This window comes from Toxotes jaculatrix, chromosome 9, assembly GCF_017976425.1.
Source record: "Toxotes jaculatrix isolate fToxJac2 chromosome 9, fToxJac2.pri, whole genome shotgun sequence".
Classification (NCBI taxonomy): Eukaryota; Metazoa; Chordata; class Actinopteri; family Toxotidae; genus Toxotes; species Toxotes jaculatrix.
Window position 1 is genome coordinate 11,064,468 of NC_054402.1, and position 23,543 is coordinate 11,088,010.

The 23,543-nt window shown below is 39.6% G+C and overlaps 2 protein-coding genes across 2 annotated transcripts; both read left to right on the forward strand.

Moving 5' to 3' along the window:
- The first annotated feature begins 358 nt into the window (after window positions 1-358).
- si:ch211-261a10.5 (potassium channel subfamily K member 13) lies at window positions 359-4,206 on the forward strand. Its single transcript, XM_041046577.1, has 2 exons — window positions 359-695; window positions 3,347-4,206. Exons 1-2 carry the CDS (start codon window positions 359-361, stop codon window positions 4,204-4,206), a joined length of 1,197 nt encoding a protein of 398 aa, XP_040902511.1.
- A 1,654-nt stretch (window positions 4,207-5,860) lies between these two features.
- calm3a (calmodulin 3a (phosphorylase kinase, delta)) lies at window positions 5,861-13,829 on the forward strand. Its single transcript, XM_041045842.1, has 6 exons — window positions 5,861-6,086; window positions 9,729-9,759; window positions 10,160-10,303; window positions 10,969-11,075; window positions 11,578-11,713; window positions 12,064-13,829. Exons 1-6 carry the CDS (start codon window positions 6,084-6,086, stop codon window positions 12,090-12,092), a joined length of 450 nt encoding a protein of 149 aa, XP_040901776.1. The 5' UTR covers window positions 5,861-6,083; the 3' UTR covers window positions 12,093-13,829.
- Window positions 13,830-23,543: the final 9,714 nt, after the last annotated feature.

The window sequence follows — 23,543 nt, forward strand, 5'->3', positions numbered from 1 at the left end:
TGACATGTCATAAAAGGAGAACAAAGACGGATTATTGAGCTGGAGATAAGCAGTAGCCATATATAGATCATTAAACTCACTGTTAAAGCCACCTACAGACTCAGAAGCAACCTTAGCATCACAGATTTGGATGACAGAAAAAGTTTTGAAGGTCCTGTTAATTCAAGACTAAGAAGAAATAAGAAGAAATAAGACAGAACTGAATAAATAGCAAAGAACTGGTCTCTTCGACCACTTGTATACTGATGGTACCAAACAACTAAGCAAATATTATTCATTTTGTTGCTGTTATTTAGCACATTACATTGTTTTACAGCACACAAAGAAGAAAATCCATCCACAGCCTTCACAAGTGACAATGAGGAAGGATTTCTCATGCTGCTGCCCATCCCTGATCCCCAGCAGGGAAACTGCTCGTTTTTATCTGCTCGGTGTGCTCATTGCTCTGTACATGCTGGCTGGTGCTGCTGTATTTTCTTCCTTGGAGAGACAAGCAGAGTTGCAGGCCCACCAGCTCTGGGACAGGAGACTGAGGGACTTCAGCCACAAGAATAAAATTAGTTGTGAAGACCTGAAAAATTTGTTGCGCCACTATGAAGAAGCCAGGACAGCAGGCATCCGCACAGAACGAGGCAGAGCTCTATGGGACATCCCGGGTGCTTTCTACTTTGTGGGAACTGTAGTCTCCACCATTGGTGAGTCAGAATGAATGGTATACAGGAATTAAACTATAAGCTAAAACTACAAACCTGTAACAGAATACACTGCTAGTTCTCTGATTGTCCTTCACAGCATCAGGGTAATTTTAGAGTTATCTACTTGAAATCACACCACATTCATTTCTGACTCTCTTTCTTTTATATGATCATACGATCAAGTTGCAACTTTAATTCTAACTTAGTCATGATTCTAATTTAGTTCAACATGATGAGCAAAAAAAGTAGTTTTCACAATGTAAGATGTAGTTCATCATCCAGTGAATTCTGAATCATTCTGCTACCAAAATCTTATACCATGCAAAATCACAACATGATCAGCATGAACCAATACAGAGAGGATGCCTTTATGATCAATCATTACCATATCCAAGTAACATAAATCTATAATAATTTCACAAAACTGAAATAATCATATGAACCTAACTAGTTATATGAAGCCATAATGATTTTGGGAAAGCCATCAGGGGAGAGGTATTTCAAACTCCGCTACTATCTGTGAAAATCAATATTTTGTCTGAACCTATAGAGGACAAACATGTCTCCAAGATAAAAATTAAACCAGCCTGATCTCTGAGGATCAATTTACAGCCTTTCTATTCTCCATCCTATCTTTTGGCACGCTGTGTCACTGTGGAAACTGAGCACTGAGCCCAGGTCAATTTCCTTTTTACAACAACTCCCATATTTACTGTCTCCAGTCATTTCATGATGGAACTGCACAGGCGTTCATCTTTTTTTCCTTACAACATAAAATATTGTGTTTTTCAGTGTCACAAACCCCAGATGTGATACTGAAAAACACTTCCCAGTGAACTTTCCACAATATTTTACATGTGTTATGACTCATGACGACCCACACACTTTCCTTCCTCACTTTCAGCCTTTTGGTGTAGGATATACTTACCGCATCACAGCATCACTGCAATGGTCTGTCCCCTTGACTGACCGTGGAATCATATGGATTTCCGACATTTATTGCTGATTTATGAGATCTTACCACATATGAGAGAGAGAGAGCACACATGGCTGTGTGTCCTGTGTACTCTGAGGACTCAAATGATTCAGGTTCCGGTCACAGACATCAGTGACTTCCAACATCTCTGTTATCAGAAACCCTATTGTTTTGTATGGGGAAATGTCTATGTTAACTCACTTCCAAATACTCTCAGTGGCCAAAATCACAGGAAGATTACAGAGGATGGGTGGTAATCCTGTGGGAAAAGACGCACTTGACTGAGGAAATAAGTAACTGCCTACATGTTTCTTTTTGATTAAGTGGGAAAAGTAAAAGTGGCCCACAGAGAGTGTATTAATGAACTGCCTACTGTACACTAAGGAGACAGCCCTCCTAAAGAAACAAAACAAATGTTGCATAAATGACAGATGCTGTTCAACAGCTGCTTAAGAGGTACTCACAAACATGAATAGATTTTGGTTTCAGGATGGTGCTTGTCCAATTTTAATCTGGTCATTATCTTATGAAAACAAACACAAGGAAGGACGGAAGGAGGGAAAGGGGGTGGGAGGGAAGTGGGCAGGATGTCCATTGCTACTTCATGTGGTGTTCACCACAGACTGACGCAAAGGTCACAGTATTGTTATGGTCGCAGTATGGTTCAGAGAAACTTGGAGGAAGTGTCATCACATCTGCTCAGGAACATTAAGCTCTTAATTAATGACAGAGGGTGGTGGGCATACGCAACATAAGGACTGTTAAAGCAGAGACCAGGGTTCCCATCCACCATCCGTGGTTAAGTTTAGATGATAAAAGCATTGCTCATCTGTTCTTCTGCTCATCTTGTCCTTTATTGAATGACACTATTTTCTAAGGCAAGGGTGCTTGACAGTGGCCTGCCTCCTGGAGCTACAACCAGTAGCCGGTTAGCTTACCTCAACATGAAAACTGGAAAAGTAGAAACATGTGGCCTGACTTTGTCCAAAGAAAACAAAATCCTTCCACCAGCATCTCTAAAGGTCACCAATGAATACACTGTGTTTTATTCCTGTTCCCTAAAAATGCTATAAAACTCTGGTGACACTAGAGCACAGCTGTGGGAAAGAATTCAGGGTGGATCGGCGGTTCAGTATGGCGCCTGAAGTCATGACTCCTTCTGTAACTTTGTAAACAGGTTACAAGCTTTCCCTAACCAAGAGCCAAATGCTGTGAGTGCCTCAACATAACCATTAAAAGTTTTAGAATGCTGTAGTCACTGCAAATGCGTATTTCATTATAATATTGTACATTCTGTATCAGCGTATTTGTTGTTGTAGTTTACTTGCTGAGACAAGGTTGTCTTTTATATATCTTAATGTACAACAGTTGCACACATTTCTATGTCTGAGTTTGACAGACACACCTTTGCAGTATTAATTACAGTAACTCGATCATGTCTGAACCAGAAAATATGGAAATATATATCTACAATTTATGTCATTAATCATTTTTCTTTCACATTTTAATGTGATTTGCATGTTTTTCATGTATTCTAACTTTGCAACTCAAATGCAAGCCATTGTTAGTTTGAAAAAGTACATTGTTAAACTTCTCATTTCCTTAAAAAGTGACTTTTATGAAAGTATATGGTTGGCCTTTAACCTATGCCTTTAATCCTCTGTGTTTCCTACAGGATTTGGAGTGACTGCCCCATCCACTGTGACAGGGAAGGTCTTTCTTGTTTTCTATGGGCTGCTGGGTTGCTCAGGTACCATACTTTTCTTCAATCTCTTTCTGGAGAGAGTCATAACGTTACTGAGCCTCACGATGTTCTGGTGCCACAGAAGGAGAAGCAGTCATAGCAGACTGCAGGGCACAACCAGCAAAGGTAACAGAAACGAGGAATGGAAACCATCTGTGTACCAAGTTGCGCTCATCCTTTTTATTGCTGTCCTGCTGGTTACATGTGGGGCTGCCTTCCTCTATTCAGCCATGGAGGGCTGGACTTACTTGGAATCCCTCTATTTCTGTTTTGTGGCGTTCAGCACAGTGGGCTTTGGGGACTTTGTAAGCGGCCAGAGAGAGCACCATGAGGATACGTGGGCATACCAGGTTGCTAATTGTCTCTTAATGCTATTGGGAGTCTGCTGCACTTACTCCCTCTTTAATGCCATCTCTGAGATCATCAAACTGGGACTGAACTGGATGCTCAAGAAACTGGCCTGGATGTATGGTGGTATCTGCCATTACAGACTGCAACTCAGACCACTATTCAATCTCTCTTTTTCTGACTCCGAGCCACCTGTATGTTACTGTGAAGATGGCATTCTTCATAGGCAGCAGATGAAAGCAGTTTCGAGTTCAATCCACAGTATGCTCTGGCGTGCAGGAGCTCCCAGTGCTATTGTTAAAAGTATTTGTGATGAGGCCAAAGTGGAAACACTGTATCACTTAAATTTGGACGGAGCAATGTCTGCAAAACAAGGACAAGGAAGTTATTCAACTGAAAAGAATGCAGTGTATTCTAGACCACTGCCTATTGGGACTAATTAAGATTTCATATCACAAGGCAAAAAACAGAGGTGACATACTCAGATTAGCCTGAATAGAATTTCTTTCATTTCAAGTACATTTGGTGAACTCCATTGTTGTGTGCTTCAAATCTAACATCAACAACTGCTCCAAGTTCAGACTCTCTGGTATTTAAAGAAACAGACAGAAAATCCCATCCCAGTGAGTCATCAGAAATTCCCAAAACATGACAGTTACATCATTGTACGTGCAGTAATTTACACACAAGATAAGAAAATGTTGGAAATGACCTAACCTAAGTGGAACATTGTAGATGGGGGGCACTGTGTATTACACAGACATTTGATTTGGGCAGATTACAAGACAATGGGCCAATGGGCACAGACATTCTGGCTAAGGGCCCCCTTTACAATTTGGGCCCCTGGACCTGTGCCCAGTGGACACATTCACATCCATGCATAGACCTAATACTCCCCAAAATGTCTACTTCAACCATGTGAAAGTCTATGTTCTTGTTGTTTGTTTTGGTTACACTCAACTGAGCACAGTGGTTGTGCCATGTACACGTGCAGCTGCTCTTGGTCTAAAAAAAATTATTTTGTTATCGGATCAAGCAGCAATGTGGTGAAATATTCAGACTATGAAACCAAAACAGCTTCCAGATGCTTCCTCCCACAGAGTTACCAAAAGTAAACATTTTATAGTTATCACTATGAAAGCTAGTATTTTACCATAGTCAGTGGAATTTTTGTGGTCACTATCATTAAAATGTTACCCATTCAAGGATGTAATTATCTATGTAATATCCTGTGTTTGTTTCCTGCTATCTTGCGTTTGTTTCCTGCATTCATCCATTTGCTCTCTCAGCACTCCCTCAGAACCTTCTTGTTGGGAGGCAACAGTGTTAAGCATTGTGCCACTGTGCCGCCTCTGACGCAGCACTGCATATTTTATCAATGCCAGCACTGTGGTCACTTCAGTGGGAAAGACTAAAACAATGTCTCCCTCTGCTGGAGCGCTTTGTGACTCACATCGAGATGAGTCACTGAACTGCTTACAGTGCGCTATACTGACATTTCATATGGGGGCCTGCACAAATACATGACAACAGACCATCTTTTCCCAAGTATGCACAGGTTTTGGCTCATCTTCTCATCAAGCAGTTATAAAGGCTACAGTTATATTTCTTTTTTTTTTTAAAAAAAAGGTTTTTAAAGGAAAGTTGCTGCTGGTATAACAACAGCAGCAACAACAGCACTAATAATAATCATCTCATTGTGCAGCTTTATATATATATATATATATATGTGTGTGTGTGTGTGTGTGTGTGTGTGTGTGTGTGTGTGTGTGTGTGTGTGTGTATATATGTATATATGTAAAACAACCGGAATGTGTTTTGTTATAAACATCACGGTCAGTTGGACGTTGTTAATCTTCCATACAGAGTCCCTTCTGGAGGAGCTGTGGTGGGGGTGGTATCTTTGCGCGCTTCGTTTATATAGAGCAACAAGAATTGTTGGTTTTGGTCTATGTCAAGTGTCAGATTCGCGATCAGTAATAACCATTGAATGCGCATCGCAATTAAAACACTTTCACGTGTGTAGTATCCGGTATTTTGGCAATGCACCGAGTGGGACAACCAACGATGTACCGGCGGAGGGATACGGTAATCAAACTGAGAAATAGTCACACGCAGGCGTCGCTGGATTGAGGTTTCCGGGCAACTCTGCTGCAACGCCGGGATACAGACTCCACAGATTTCCCGAAACATATGTTTCAGTAAAGTCCGATATCATTTAAATACTTCACCAGAGTACGTATCTCCTCAATAAGTTAAATACAGAGTCGTACATTGGGCGTTTTGACATCTCCACGCAGCTAAAAAACTCAACGGGACAATGGTGAGTACAGGCTAACGTCTACGTGAGTAGCCAGCAAGCGTTAGCTTAATAGCGTTAACGTCGACTGCACTGCGTTGGTCTCGACATGAACAGCCAGAAAGTAGCTAATCGTTGTTGCATTTACTCGAAAGCACAAAGGAATATCATGTTTGACGTATCTAATGACCCAATTTAAAACTCCATACGAGCTAGCAATAGCGTTCTGGTGTTTTTCCCCTATATTTTTATGCGTAAAAAAACGGCTGAAAATGCTGCGATGGATTTAACTTTACCCACTTAACCTAGTTTTCAGTGCATCACAATTGTGGTCTGTGAGTTTATGCGTAAAACCGCTCAGCAGGCGATGAGAGAAAAGCATTTTCTTCATTAGTATGTCAGCTGCGCAGCATGCACGTCGTATTGTGAGAGGAAACGGGCGGTCTGTTTCCTGCTGTAATGTAATATCGGTCCTTTAGATCGTTTGCACAAGTGTTTGTAAATACTGTGGTTTTGCCCTCCGAGCTGGATGAGGGTTTGCAGCGTTTTTTTTTATTTTTATCGTTAGCTTTGAGTCGAGAGTGGGCGTGGTGGTGGTGGAAGGGTTGCTGTGTAAAAATAGACCGTCACCGTGTTAACGTGATCTTGAAACCCTTCTCGTTAATCTTGCAAGACAGATATCATAACTCTGGCTTGAACTGTCTTGCTAACTGCCATTTTTGCCAACCCACATAACAAGTTGCTGCACCATGGGTAATGCCTCTTGCAGGCACATCAGCAGGGTGTTTTGAATGTAGTGTGACATGCGCAACAAGCGAACAAAGGTTTCAATCGCCACCAATTGCGATTACATAAGAATACAGCTCACCAGGTAGTACTATACCGCTCACTTTTAGCAACAATTGTTTGTAATTTTGCTTGGAGTTTATGAGGGTGATGTTGCATCATTTTCGGACTGCCTGTTCTCGCAGCACCACCATGACAGCATCTCCTCCGTTACGTATTGCGCCATAACGTTGAACCGCATTCTGCTCCTGCTGAATGATCCTGTTTGCCACCCCTCCTTCCGCGCCTCCCTTCCCCCCCGCATTGAACCAAACCATGCTTGGTGCAGTAGGCTGTCAGGAACCGCAGTGCCCCGCTCCAAAATGGAAACTAACTACATCAAAACATCCCTATTGTGCGACTACAAATGAATCGTTTCCTCTGTGCCTCATCCTTTATTTTTCATTCGTGTTGCTATCTGTGTTAGAAAAGAACAAACACATGGTGTGCCAAGTAAGGAAACTTGGATTGTGGTACAATAGCCTATCAGTTGCATGCTGCCCAAACAGAATTTGCTTATCTTGAAAGAAAAAAAAAACAAATAACTTGCAGCCTTTGTAATGTTCTGATCCGGTCTTGAGATTGTGACATGATCTCTTGTTTACTGATGAGTTGAAAGCCAGCAATACTGTTTTCGCTGAGCTCTTTTCACAGCAGCCGTTTAAATCCTCTAACATTCAACTGTGCTCTGCCCTGATCCAGACACTGCTTGCTTCAGCACCACCAAATTGGCTGGCAGTGGACAGAGTGGATACTCTGCAGTCTGTCTTGCTCACTTCTTTTTACCCCCTCCTCCCCCCGCCAACAGGGTGACTCATTGAAATTGACTCAAAGAACACATGGCATTACCACCACCTCGAGCTACAGAAATATTAGCTTCAATCCCTGTAGTTTAGAAAAGGCACAGGATTGTCAGAAACTTATTTAACTTTCATTTGTGATGCAACAGCATGTGGCACAACTGAAGAAAGAGTTTTGTTTGACGCATTAGTTCTGGAGCTGCTTTAATTGCTACTTTACATTGAATTTAAATAAATAACCGTATGACCGTATAGCACTATTAGCTTGTCTTCATCATTTATCTTACATCAGTACTGTAATGTTGTAGACTTGTAGGATTTGTTGTATGCAGCAGCTGAGTGATCATGCAAGTTGCCTATCAGCCATCTGAGAATCCTAACCTGACAATGTGAAGGACTACATACAGACACAAAGCAGAAAGCACTGTCAAGCAACAGTTGGCACAGGGGTTAGTCGGTGATAATGAACTGAGCCTCACGTTTGCTCAGTGAAAAAAGGCATAAAGAGGTGGTTAGTTGCGGTGATATTCAGTGTGCTACATTGGCGACCCTGTTCGTGTCTCACTAATTATAGCAGGCGTGTGTATTTCGGGCTGTGGAATATTTATACCCGTCCCTCATCACACTTTCTCAGCCTAAAGTGGGCATGTTGACTGACTTAGACAGGCCTGGTAAGACCTCACGAGGATGACAGAATGACGTCTCAGGCGAAGTTGAAAAATGTGTTGGGTTCAAAAGGGGTAAAAACCTATCTAAGTGTATCTATGAGTGTATCTATTTGATGACCCCACAACAGCAATGCAACAAGTCTTTTAAATTAAATAGAACGCACAAGGCCTAATCTTGTATAAAACACCAGCTTTAATAGAACATTAGACCCAGGTGATCAATTTGCCCTGTGTTAACTGCCCACCTAATAAAGGACAGTGAGGTTAAACAGCAGTTTAGTAGTTTTTTATTGCCCTTCATCTGTAAGCATAGTCTTTAGCTAGGTCATAGGCAATGTCTGGGTCCAGCTGTCACAATATTTTGCAGTCTCTTTTGAATGAGTTTGTTTTGTAGTGCATTTGAATTGGCAGATTTTTATTGTTTACACAGTGGGGTCTGCTGCATGTGCACATAAGCTCCTCATTGGGCTGACTTGAAGTTTATTTCTATTTAATTATTATGTTGATGATTTTCAAGTCACACCCACCAAGCATTAATCTTAATAATATCAAGCACTCACCCTCTGTAGGTGTGAAAATTTATTTGTGGTTTCCTTCTCTACAACGAAACACAGCTGTGGTTGGCTTGAATTTATGTCATGTCTTATCATGACAGAACACTAAACTAGAAACAGAAATATGAGAACATGGACACAAGTTTACTTCTCTCTTTTCTTTTTCTTTTTTTTGGCAAGACCCTCTGTGCTGTGAGCTTTCCTGTTATGTGCTGGGTTGGTGAAATAAAGAAAAGACTGTTTGAGACATACTACAGGCTACTCTCAGTCTACATCTTAATTAAGTGTAACATAGAATTAAAAGTAAGTTGTGAGGCTTTGGCTGTCAGCTGCTGCCTGTTCACAATTTTATATCAGTCAGGTTTACTCCAACCTGTGCAACTACAATCATGGTGAATTCATTAGAAAGCCTTTATCTTGAGGACCCCACCTATCATCTTTTGTTCAGTAACCTTAGGGGTTTCATGACTGTCATCTCCAAAATAGACAGGGCATCCAGAGGCCGCAAGGGTCTGAGTGATGTAGATTTCTCAATTGTAGCAGAAACGCTGTTACATTTTATTACATTTCTGTGGTGTGATTTTATGTTTGACTGCATGATATTGCTTGATTTGCTGACTTTATAATATGACCGTATAATATTTACGTTGTCTAGATGTGTATTATTTTATGTCAGCTCTATTATAGTGTCAGATAAATTCAAATGCAACTGAACTTCCTATGATTTAAAAAAAAAAAAAAGTTAACTGGCCAGTGAGAAAGATTATTTTCATTATGTACTGTCAGTGCTTTATTCATGACTTTTTCTTTTGCTAACAGGCTGATCAGCTGACAGAGGAGCAGATTGCTGGTGAGTGCATACCCCAACTCTGTGTTTTGTTTTAGCTTTAGCAGCTCCTCAATTAATCACCAAACCAAAAAACACTAAGGCGTCTTAGAGATTAAAGGAACCAGAGGTGTATGAGGATGTGAGCTGGTAGTTCAGGTCACGTCCTGTTTATTGTCATGTCCTGCTAACTAGTTAATTACACTCACATAGATTCTATAGGTGGCAATCAGACCCTGGTGATGTGGTTGAAGCAAAAATAAGCAAGAATTTGAGTCAAGAGTATCAGAATAAAACCTCACATGAAAAATAAACAGTGAAAGATAGCTTTCTTTCCAGACTACTTCAGAGATTGAAAGTGAAGTGTCTGTACCCACCTGAATACTCATGGCATACTAACGGCGTTATTTCTGTGAATGTACAGAGTTCAAGGAGGCGTTCTCGCTGTTTGACAAGGATGGTGATGGAACAATCACTACCAAGGAGCTTGGGACTGTGATGCGCTCTCTGGGACAGAACCCCACTGAGGCTGAGCTGCAGGACATGATCAATGAGGTGGATGCTGATGGTGAGGAGATAAAATACAAACACACAAGGAAATTATATCTGATAAAAGATAATTAAATACATCTGTGACATTTATGTTATGCCAGGTATGTTATGCGTGAAACCAAATTACTTAAATTTAATGCCCCAACTTTGGTGGTGCACAGTGGTAGCATCAAAAGGGACACGGTGGCAACAGGTAGGCTCGTAACATCACTGGCATGGTAGCTTTTATAAATGTGTGGCATCTTCTTAATATATGAAATTTAAAGTTGTATGTGAAAATCTTACCTAATTTTCTCACAACTCTCATGATCCTCTTGTAATTCACCGAAATAAGATGATGTCATACGATGCAAGAGCAGGTCTCATTAAATGTGGATGATGTTAGTGCTGTATGGTAATTTTACTCAGGAAACAATCTAGGCTATTAAAAGGACACATTGGACAAGAGCCCAGCCAAAGCTGATGTTATTACTTGACTTGCTAACATCTCATTATTAAAGCATTATGGTCAAGATATGTACTGAGCAGGACATTTTACAGTTGAAAGATACACTGTGAACTTGTTAGAGCTCTCTGGTTGCACAATTATGTAATGGTGCAACATCTGTTTTGGTAATTAATAATAAATAAAAACAAATAAAAACTAAATAAAAACCTCTTTCTGTTTGTATGACTGTGTAGGCAATGGTACAATTGACTTTCCTGAGTTCCTGACCATGATGGCCAGGAAGATGAAAGATACTGACAGTGAGGAGGAGATCAGAGAAGCCTTCAGAGTCTTTGACAAGGTACGTTCAGACTGAGAATATTGACTATTACAACTCAACATAATTAACAATTGTGTGTTTTCCTCAGGTCAGTTTGTGTATCTGTTTTATCTTTGTGATGGCAGGACAAAATAGGTTCAAAACCTTTTATGTTACACATTCTTGTATGTTCAGAGAGACACAGGTCAAAGGTGATTTGTACATGATGTTTCGCTGTCAGACAAGATCACTTTTATTTTCCTTTGACCAGCACCTTGTGCCATTAAAAGACTTTAAGTTGGCGTCTCCTCACTGAACGATCATCTTTAGTATGCTAACAGCAAATATTTAGCGTTCAGCCCTAAGTACAAGTGATGCTAAAGAACTACAGTTCAGGCAAATGTAACATAAATATAGTTTTCTCTGGCCCTGAGAAAACTATAGAGATTGTCATAGTAGATACTTCAGCGGTGTTTGACTCTTAGCTCTTATGTAAAATGGGGAAAAAAAACAATAACAAAAGTTCTCCTGTTGCTGTCCCCAGGATGGTAACGGCTACATCAGTGCAGCAGAGCTACGGCACGTCATGACCAACTTAGGGGAGAAGCTCACTGATGAGGAGGTGGATGAAATGATCCGCGAGGCTGACATTGATGGCGATGGTCAGGTCAACTATGAGGGTGAGATATTCTTTTTTTGTTTGCTTTCTTCCTTTTGCTGCAAATGAAAATGCATCATACCCTAAATGTGCGGATGTTAAAATTATCAGTGATTAACTAATTACAACCCTGTAGCTGCTTATGTGTGATTGTTCTCTTTTCCATTTGACTACACCCTAATCTTTGTGTTTTTACTGGAACAAGGAACAAATTTCTTGTTGTGTGAGACCGAGACCAGTTCAAATTGCAACATAAATTTAATGATAGGCTTTCACCTAATGTGAACATTTTCTTATAACAAAAGCCTGAACAGCTGCCAAAGTTTTACTGTTTGCGTCTGTCCTTTAAGCATTGTTTTCTGCTTTTTACAGAGTTTGTCCAGATGATGACTGCCAAGTGAAGAGAACACTGAAATTTCTCTCAACATTGCTTGTCCTTCTAAGATCACTGTCTTTAAGAACCAAAAAAAAAGGAACAATTATCAAATGACAAACTAACCCCCCTCCCCCCGAATCACTTATCTGTAGAATTTTGCAATTTGTGCTTCAGTACATCCAACTACTTCTAAGGTATCTGTTTAGCAAACACCAACAGAATAATCCCTAGAGAAGTTAATGGACCAAGCTTTAAGAGGGCCGAAGCCCCTGTACTTCCGACCAAGATTCTGCTGAGTCACCCAGCTCCTGATTAATTTAGAGGAAAGAGCAACACTGAAAAGGCAGAGGGATAGGAACCCATGCCACAGTTCGTATAGAGAAGTTGGCTATTTAATTGTTTCCAATTAATCTTCAACAAAGAAAATTGACATTCTTGCACCAGTGGTGATTCTTCAAACACTGAATTGAGTACTCTTCTTGCATGCACCCTTTCTGTGGCAGTCTCTTGTCACAACAAGGAGGCTCTGATCCCATCAGAGGTAGTGGTCAGATTGTGTACACACTGGAGGTATATACATAAATATATAGCTATATATCTGTAAAAATTTGTGTCACCATTGATTATTGCAAGAGCAAATAGTTGCAATGTAGGGTGTTCATTGGTGCTCGGTTTCCGGTGAGAATTCTTATACCTTGAAGAGTTCGGACAAGACTGAGAGACTGAAAAGTGCTGAAGGTTTTTTTTTCCCCCCTTGGGGATGTTACGTCGTCTTGTTTTGAGTCGCGGGCTTTACGTTGCCTGCAGCACTGATTGGAGACAGTAGTATGTTGTATTGCTTCAGGACGACTGTTGTGAAAACACACTTGAGGACTGCAGTGAATACATTTGTTCTGCAAACAGATATCCTGATGATACAATATTGATGTAATGCTTTATAAATGTGTTCTAAAAATATTAATGTATTTATGACAAACTTTGGTCACAAAATATATCCATATATATTAGTGTATCGTAAAGTTTGCAATGCCTGTTGTTGTAGTAAATGATCTGTGACATGTTTTTTTCTTTGGTTTTGAAATGTGCCATAATACTACTAAAAACTCCTCAACCCTCTTGCAAGATTCGTAGTTCATTAGAATATAATAAATCTACTTAATATAATAACATAAAAATACAGGCAGTTGAACATATTTGCACTTTGGTATAAACCATGTGGATATTACAGAGGTTTTGTTTTAAAAGAAGAAAAAGAAACCAAATGTCACTGTTGCTGCTGCTATAACAACTCATGTTTCACTCATTTCTTGTCCTTGTTGGTGTCTGATTTTCAGTTTGTAGTCCGGTGATTCAAACCTCTATCTGCTTGCTGTTTTACTGAACAGAAAACATATACTGTATATTCACAAATAAGTACTTGTGGTGGGGGTGGTATGTTTCATTTGGGCTATCAGAAGGGGGCATTCAGATGGAGATGAAATGGGTTTGTAGCAAAGAGTTCAGCTTTAGATGTGAGGCTGGTTTCAGCGTTAGGTTTTTGAACAGTTGACTAAATTTGAGAAGCAGGTTAGCTGAGGTATCTTTGATTCCTGAAAGTAGGAAACTGAAATACTGCTCTGTTTGAGGCATTTAAATTGGTTACCTTTGATTCAGATGTCGGGAAGTAAATGGTGAACGGACTGTTAACTTCTGAAGGTATCTCAAAAATGTAAAGATGTGATATATTTTCCATAAATCAATAAATTGACTGAGCTTTACTTCACCTGCATTGCATTGTCACGTTTAATCTAACACAAGTCGTGTTTTACGCAGGCACACACCCTGTTGGTTTCAAGCCAACGACTGACAAAGAAATTCACAACTGCCTCTCTATAATACTGTACTATATCCTTTCTCTGCCAGTGTCCCTGTGCCAGAAAGGAGCACTAATCTCATCCAGACAGCCTCAGATTGGGTCAGGGCAGGTCACCCTTGCCTTCACTGGAGAAACTATCCCAGGCACAGGCTATATTTAGCGGCTCATGAGATTGCTACTGGAGCCTGTGGTAATCCAGGTTAGCAAGGGTCATGACCTCTCACCCACACATACTAAATGCAAACAGGGAGTGCTGGTCTTCTCACTGACAGGCAAGATCAAGAGCCAATGGGATGAGGTTTTAACTGGGACGGGCAGATGTGATTGGATGTGTGTCCACATGCTAATCATGTGGTTAAGTAGATAAAGTAAAAGACTTAGGAAACAGGAGCACACTCAGCAGGACAATAAGAAGTGCAGCATCACACACGCAGGCAGGTGTGATTATCCCTCTCTGGTTGTGTAACTACAACAGTGTTGTGCAATACTATAATTCTCACAGAGAATTAGACTTAAGATAAAAGCTGAACTTAAATACAGTTTTAATGTACTCGACAAGTTTTAATTTTGTGCTACTTCATACTTCTACTCCACAACATGTCAGTGGGAAATGTACTTCTAAGAAATTGTACTTACTACAGCTTATCACTCCACCACTTTTAACTTGTTACAGCTATAGTTACCTACTTTTCAGAAAATATATGATGGATTTAAAAAATTAGCTGCACCTCAACCAAATAACCTACTGCTTAAATGTTAATTTGTATTAATAATCCAGTAATATAATGATATAACTTCTACTTTAAGCTTACTTTAAAATAAACTTGTAGTTGGGCTGCTCGGTTAGCTCAGTTGGTAAAGCACCAGACTCAATCTCTCGGGGTTTTGGGTTTAAGCCCCACTCCGGACGCCTCCCATGGGCCCCCCACCCGTGGGAAGTGCGGACTGGGACTGGGCGGCAGTCGCTCCCGCAACCTGGGCCTGGACCCATATAAGCAGCAGATGATGACATGACATTTTGTAGTTGGCCAATGTAGTTTAAAATTTACACGTGTAGTTTATAACAAATATTTTTGATTTGATTGTTTGTTTTTTATGAGAAGTCCTAATTAAAATGCAACTGTCAAATGGAATACAGTATTTCCCTCTTAGATGTATTGAAGTAAAAGTAATTGCATAGAATCTGAACGCTAAAGTACATCAAAACTGTATTGACTTAGAGAACTTTATAATTAAATGTACTTGGTTACTTTCCATCACTGTCGGCCACTAGATCAATTTATTACCAAGCTTCAGCTCCACACTCATAGCTGACGTGAATATCAGTCAAATTAGTCATGCCAAAGGTCTAGTGAGACCACTAACATGATCCGGTAACAAAGGATTTAAACCTAGCTTCAACACTAGGTGGTGTTGTTTCATCAAATTCTGACTCAACTTGCAAACATCTGAGTCAAGAGCAGCACATGCAGTACCAGTGTGGCTGGCACAGGAAGGAGAGAAGACACAACTGAAAACAACAAATGATTTAGTGAAGTTTTCAGCTGAAGTTGATTTAACACAAGTTGTATGTAATGCATGTTCATCTCAAAATACACAACTACAGAACTGCAGTAAGTGTGTATTTGTGTGTGTATTTGTGTGTGTGCGTGTGCGTGTTCATGCATAGATTGTATGGTAAGTCATTTGTGTGTTTGCTTTGGCATACCACACCCACTACCCATAATTGTGCACACTTTGCAATGCAACCTAATAGCCCCTTTGCTTGAGAAGAGTAGAAGAGTATTCATTTTCATTCTCATTATGCCTGGGGGGAGAGCGTTGTGGAGTGTTACATAAACTGTACTATGCGTTACAGACTAAACAATTTAACTATTTTAGGAATAATATGTTTGTGTAGTTCATTAAATGTAAATGCAAAAATCCCTCTCCTTTCTGGAATATATCCAGTATGCTCACATTATTTGTCACTGTCTTGTGTCTCCTTCCCCTGAAACCATTCATTGCCACATGTCTCTTGCAACCCTTACTCACTTCTGCATGTGACCAAAACAGTCCTGAAAACACTTTTGCTTTCTCCCGCACGCTATACTGTCTTTCTTCTTTCCTCTTCAAAATCACATGACATCCTACAACTTACCATCACCATACATTCTGACTGTAAATATTTGGACATTCGTTACATTCCACTGAAACAAGCATACATACATAAAGAGTAGTTTGTAAGGTGTGGGTATACCTTGTTTTAGCAGTTCAGTACAAGCTCTCCTCACATCTATAACTACGCTTGATCCCCTCTCACAACTCTGGCTGAATATCTGCCCAGTATGTCACATACTCCTTTAGCAAAACTGGGCTGTTAAAACAGTGTCTTCTTCAACTTTTTCAGCTTGCGACCCCTCAAATTGAAGCTATGTTTACTCGTCACCTCTCATCACAGGTGACATGTACCTGCAGTGGTTTATTTTTATTTTTGAATTCTTTTATGAGTCCAGAAGATGCAAAGATGGGGGAAAAAAGTCTAAAGTAGTAAGTTATTTTATGCAGCAGAAATATTTTTTTCACCACGCATTCATTTTGTGTCTCCATAAGTGGGTCTAAGGCATTTGTTTAGTCACTCTGCTGGTTAACTCGCTGTTATGCAGGGAGGAGTGAGCTAATTACTATCTGTCACCACTATGTGACAACTTGTTACTCCAGTTTCCCACTTCCTGCTGTTCATACTGTTTCCTGTGTGTATGACATAGAGAAACAGTTGCTTTAATTTTTGTAGATGTGTGAGAACTTATGTAAACTTTCTCTTCCCACTGGTCTGATTTTCTTTTTAGATCCTTTTTTTTTGGCATTACTGTCCTGTTTTGACAGTAGAGAGCATGAGACAGGCAGAAAATATGGGGAGATATGCAACATAGGCCCTTGACTGGTATCAAACAGGGGATACTGCGGTATCAGTCTTAGCCACTCAACCACTAGGACACCACTTCTTTCACTGCTTTCCCGGAATTTCTCAAGAACACAAATGCACATTCATTTACTACATTTTCCACTATGTTGAAAACAGATGTTCAGTAACATGTTTACCAGAAACAAATTTTCAACTTAATGCAACAATCTGATTACTACAATGCATTGATATGATATTTACTGATTTTATAAGAATGGTAAGACCAGTCTGGTGGGGAATGAATAGAACTGGGCCATGATAACTTCTGTGGAGCTAATGAAGGAATGGGGAACAGGTGAGTAGGTGGGCATGGGAATCAGGTGACTGGAAATGGCAGGAGAGGACTGAAGATTTAAAGTGACGGAAATGGGATAAACAGGCAGATGTGAATTAAATAACTAGAGAATGAGCAGGAACTGCGTCATCTCAACAGAGTGCTTGATAAGACATGTTCATCATGTTCTTTGGAAGAATCATTTCAAGAGTATTTTCAGGTAACAACCTTACTGAGAAGGTGTGGAATATTTCAGGATTTTAGATAACATTGTGCATGGACATGTAATGATTAGAATGTATCTTGCATTTCAATCACTGTTGTGTACTATCACTGTCTAATTTCTGCCATGTTATGACTGAGGCTATCTATCATGCTAGCAAATGATTATACAACATTTTAATAAGCAATAATCTGATTAACAATCTGCTATCAGTTTTCAAAATTAAAATAGCTCTAGATTATTAAAATATAATGTTAATGAAACGCAATGTAATGATAGTTGCTGTTTAGAAAAAGATGATGAAGATGGAACATTCCCTTCAATCTATAAAAGAAAGTGATGTGGGACACTCAAAGAAAACATTAGTTTTGAGAAAATCATTTTTTTTCCCTAAATGGTCAGTTCTCATAACTTTATTATTCTATCAATACATCAGTGAAGTGGTTTTAGATGGAAAATTCCCACTAGGGCCATTTTCTAATTACAGACCCCAATGCCACTCAGTTTTGTTTTGTTTTTTTCAGTCCTACATTGTCACCCGGTTTGCTCAGTTAGTAGAGCATGAGAGTCAGTCCTTCGGGGTTGTGGGTTTGAACCCCACTCCAGACTGCACCACCTCCCATGAGCCCACCACCTGTGGGATGTGCCGTAGGACTTCGCTGCATTGTGGACTGGGTGGCAGTCGCCCCCGCAACTTAGGCCTGGACCCAGATAAGCAGCAGATGATGACATGACATTCCTACGTTTAAATGTGGTTGATTTTTTAACTGGTTCTATTTATTACAGATATTACTGAGACATCATTTTACAGTTTACTGACAACAAGTTATAAACACGTTAACTCTAAAGACAAGATTGGTGACTTTTCGGATAGTGGTGTTGTTAGAATACATTTGGATGCAAATACAGATACATCCTGCCAGCAAGATGTTGATGTTAGAAACAACAACTGATGGAAAAACATTTTCTAATGCGCGTTTATGTGACTGTGGATCCATCATCACAAAGCTGAGGACTGTGAGAATGGCTCAAAGACCCAATTTGTTTTCATCTTTACATCAGAGCCTGTTTTCAGTATTCAACAAAAACCAAGCTGAAAGCAGAGGCCAAGGCAGTGCCCCAGTTAGGCTCATGAAATCTCAATAACCATCTGTTACCCGTAAGATTCAACGAGACTAGAAAGAGAAGTGAAAACTTCTTACTTCCAGCACTACAAGAAAGGGGAACTACATAGCCTTTCTTTTTCCTGTCATGAAGAGCGAGAAGGGCTGAAGTGATATTTCACTTCAGGCTGAGTGCTGTCATTTGCACTTGGTGAAACATGATGTAATTCCTGTCTATTTGTGCTTGGAGAGGTAGTTAGGATTTTTCTGGGTATAACTTCTGGTATTTCATTTTTGTTTCCTTGGAAGTCACAATCCATTGATTTGCGTGTCTGTAATGGTCTCAATATGCTTCAAACAAACTAGATCTTATCATGTGTTATCTGATCTGATCAGATCAAAATTGTTTATAGTTTAAGTGCTCCAAATGGGCTTAGTCAATCATTATAGCCATTATGTCTTTCCAAGAATTAGGTGTCTTTTGGGTGTTTTTGTGGTTTTGATTTGGTGAATTTTACAATTGGAGATGCAGGGAAATAGTACTGAAGGAAAGACTTTCTGACAGTCTTTCCTCCAAAGTTGTTAGGGTGCATTTGTTTATACACTTGAAAAGTGACAGAAGTTGCTGTGTGGGGACTGAAGAAGAGAGAAGCTATAACCCTGAAGCATACGTGAGATCTATGAAAGTACAAAACTGAGAAATACCGTATGTACCTTTGTGTATTTCTGTTTAGTGAATGATTTTAATGTTTTTGTTAAAACATCCCTAAAATGTATGTGCGTGCTTTAAAGAGAGCACATCTGCAGCTTCAGCTGTTAAGATAGAGACTACAGCAAGTGAAGCCTATGAAAAAAACAACCTCTGACAGCAGACACATCATCTTCAAATTCCATTATGGTTTGAATTACATCAAACCATGTAAGCCAAGGCAGGTCTGGCCCATTAAACCTGTATTATAGGTGCCTGTGTATTGTCTACAGGATTGGGAAAGCCCAGTCTGTTTCTGCTTAAATTTCCACTGTACCATAACTGTGTGGGTGTGTTGCTAAATACAAATAAATGATATCACAGGATGTCACATACATACGACGCGGTAACTTTAAGCTTTTCTAGTGTTTTGCCTGTTTTAGCACTATTGAGACTTTGAGTTTGGGAGAGCTGCTTCACATGCCGTATATGACATCCTCTCCTACCACTAGACATAGCACTACAATTATACACCTCACTTTGCTGTTAATATTGTAGATTTAATATATTGTATTACACAGTTATTGCATACTACTGCTGCACACCTGAGTTGGACTCTTACTGTACAATTTGTTTTATACTATTATTTTCTATCTTCTACTTATTTTCTATCATTAAGGACAGCACGCTAAGAATGTCATTGTATTCTTACATCATTGAATAAGAGTAAGTTTTGAATCTTGAATCTAGCAAGATCTCAAATTCTGATGCAACTCTTAATGTGTGGTGTGGTGTTGTGTGTTGGAGAGGTACTGGGAACTGATGTGTAATGTCAGTAAAAATACTTCCTGTGTGTGTGTGTGTGTGTGCACGTGTGTGCGCATGTGTGTGTGTGCATGCATTTCTGTGGTATCCCCGTTTACATCAGCAGTATTTCCATCACCATCTTCCATGTAAGTCTTCACAGTCAACATCAGCTCCGGTTCATTGAACAGTGTTTACCCTTGTTGATCTTAAATCCAGCTTTGAGTTGTTGGTCTCCTGAATTTAAAAACAAACACAAAGGAGGAATTTAAGTCCTGGAAGGCAGAAACTCATTCCTTCCAGGGCCTCATGACATGCACAGCTGACCATAAATGCTGGCTATTTAAATAATTTGTTTATTAATATTTCCATGACTTAAACATTTGATATTTATCGGTCAGTGAAAACATATGGTATTAATTACAGAGTACACCCTTGATAATTATGGCTATCACACTGAATAATAATAGAAAAGAAATAAGCAAAGACATGGAAACCTTTTTTGTTCTCTCTGTCATGTTCTCTCTCTCACACACACAGATGCTTCTGTCATTCTCCTCAGGTTGAGTATCTTTGTGGAGTTGGGCCGATTTTGAAATATGGTAATACACATACGTACATAAATACAAACACATACCAAATGTGACCTTTTTCTTAATCAAATTAGAACCAAGAATGTGGGTTTTTCAAATCTCTACAGATTTGAGTTAAACCTCTATTTTACATTCAGCTCTCTGTCACCGGTAAAAATCTGCTTTCAATCAGAGATGAGAAAGTCAGACAAAAACATCCAAGACCGATATTCCCTGAGCTGCGTATGTTTCGTAATTCTGGTCATGAGTGTCAGATGTTACAATCCCACCATCATCCAGTGAATTATGAGTTATGATAAATGCTCAATTTTTTACTGATACTGGGCCTTTTCCTGAAAATGTCCCATTACCGTCAGTTACTTTCTTTTTTTGCTGCAATTCTGAAGTGACGTTCATCAAATATTTATCCACATATTACTGTGAGTGGACAGAAGCCCAGTTTTCTCTGTGATTCAACAAGAGGAGGAAATGACGCTTACCAGACCAAGAATATCCATCTTATGGTGAGACAACCTCTGTTCATGTTCACTCAATTCTTTAATGTATTTGAAAGCAGCTTCATCATGGTTAGTTACTGCAGTTACCCTTTTTAACTACATCTCTGGCACTAGTAAGAAAAAAGGAAAATAGCAACATTCACCTGGACTTTGGATTTCCAAATTTGTCTTCAAGGACATTGTGCAGGCATATCTAAGACAGATCAAAGTGTTTTGAACATTATATAACATGTTTTTATGTTTCACTCAAAAGGCATACCATGTCAAAACATGTAAGTAACTGATGTATTACAAAGTTCCTGCTTGTTAAGTTGCCGATATAAAAGTATTCTATGTTTTGAATATAGTGTCTTGTTTCTTTCCTTCTTTGTGCTTTTTTAAAGTTCTTGGCTGGTGCCATTAGGCCCCGGCCCTTTCATATGTCTGCTCTACCCACCTACCCTACACCTACCTGTGTGTTTGGTGTGTTGGTCTTGAATCACCACACGTCTCATCAATTAACTACATCAACCTACAACCAAACACCAGAAACCCCTATTGTAAATCAGTACTTCACTGCACTTATTGTAAACCGCTTATGTATCATTATAAGAGCTTGTGTAAATTTACCAAGTGTTATGATCTCTGTGTCTCAGTTGGTATGTTCACAAGCTAGGCTCCTGCTTTGGGGAAAGTGTGCAAGTATGTCTGCATTTGTTTTGAGCGTCTATGTCTGCTGTATATTTAAAGATGCCAGCCTGGTTTGTTTTATGGGCAGTGCAACTGTAAACACCCTGCATGCCATCCATGTCTTAAGGTGCCCCGTGGTAGTTAAAAGTAAATTAGAGCTTTGTTTGTCAGTGAGAGCTGTAGAGGTGGAGTGGAACTCAGAAGAAGATTAAAAACAAATACCTACATGTCTTTGTCTAACAATATCACAGTGGCCCACACCAGCAAACTACCTCCCACTACCAGCTGTGTAACTGTGCATCAACACTCTGCAGTGTAAAACAAGGAGCAACTTGATCTCCATTACTCCATCCAGAACTGAACATTGGCACCACGCTGTTATCGATATGTACTGTCATTTACAGAAACAGAAGCAGGAAACAAGTAAAATTACTGAGTGGAAATTGAGCTACAAAATGTAATTACTATGCAGCTGTTTGTATTCATGGCTATTTTCTGGTGCTACATCTTATTTTAGGTGTCATGAAAAGAAACCATTAGCGAGAACAGAAATGGCTGCACAGGAATATTTATAGTATATATAGTATATATTTATAATATATATAGTAGTTTAGGGGACATAAATAGCAAATAACTAATTATTATATGATTAGTTATTGTGCTAATGATAATAATGGTCATATAACAAAAGGGATTTGTAAACCCAGTGGACTAAATTAGGATTTTTAAAAGTGAGGGGGAAATGTCCCCCAGTGGAAATCATGCGCTTGCTTCCTTAGTCCCTGTGCACATGCACAGGTGTTTTTACTTATTCTATCTGATTAGACCTCTGCTCAGTTTGGAGCTGTGTGGAGATATGCTGGGAGTCATGTGGTACATTAAACCACATGAACTGTATCAATAAGGATATTAAAGGTGTGAAAAGTGAGACAAATAATTATAAAGATGTATGTTGGTACTACTGAAACAATATTATCAGAGTGTGGGGGAAATCAGGCACAGTCTGCACGCACACAGTCCATGGAAAAAGTCTAGTCTAATCAGGAACATTAAGTGAAAACACCATGGCACGGTCCTTAACATCCATATCGCTGCCTCCAGGAAGGGTTTATCACAATGAGCAAAACATGAATCAAATGTGTGGTCAACATCAACACAAGTAACTGTTCCTTATCAGGGCCATTAAAACGGGCATTGACAACATCTATCAGTGGTGTTTTAGACATCACACATGGGTGAACAAACAAATTATGTCACATCCACTTGGGGCCAAAGTAATCAGTTTAGAAAATGACACAGCAAAGTACCAGGTCATCCTGCCCTTGCGGTAATGGATGCCCATTAACGTATGTGTTGTACGTTTACAGTACATATGGTGATCTTAAAAATAATTCATTATTTTTTAAGAAAATCACAAAACGATGTGGTTGTTAAAATCGTGTTCTGGCTGGAGGCTCCACCTCCAACCTCCAACACAATGTATACTGTAGATTCCAGAAATGAAGAATGAACCAGCAGAGCAAGAGAAGCAGAAAGAAGCAGGGAAAACATGGCCAAAGTGCACTGGCTCTCCCTTTCTTTGTTGAGTTGTACCAAAGGCTGCGTGAAATGTAAACTAGCCGAGATTAAGGCTATTCAAAACACCTTTTTAAAACCCAAGAGAGACACTGCCAAGCCAAATACTTACACAAAAGACTAATTGGATTACATTTTTTTCTGAGCTCACATGGGGAACAAGCCAACAAGTATCTGTGTCAGTACATCTGGGCCCCGTGAAACCTAATCATTTCAGTACCGGTGTTTATGTTTTGTTATCTATTTCAGTG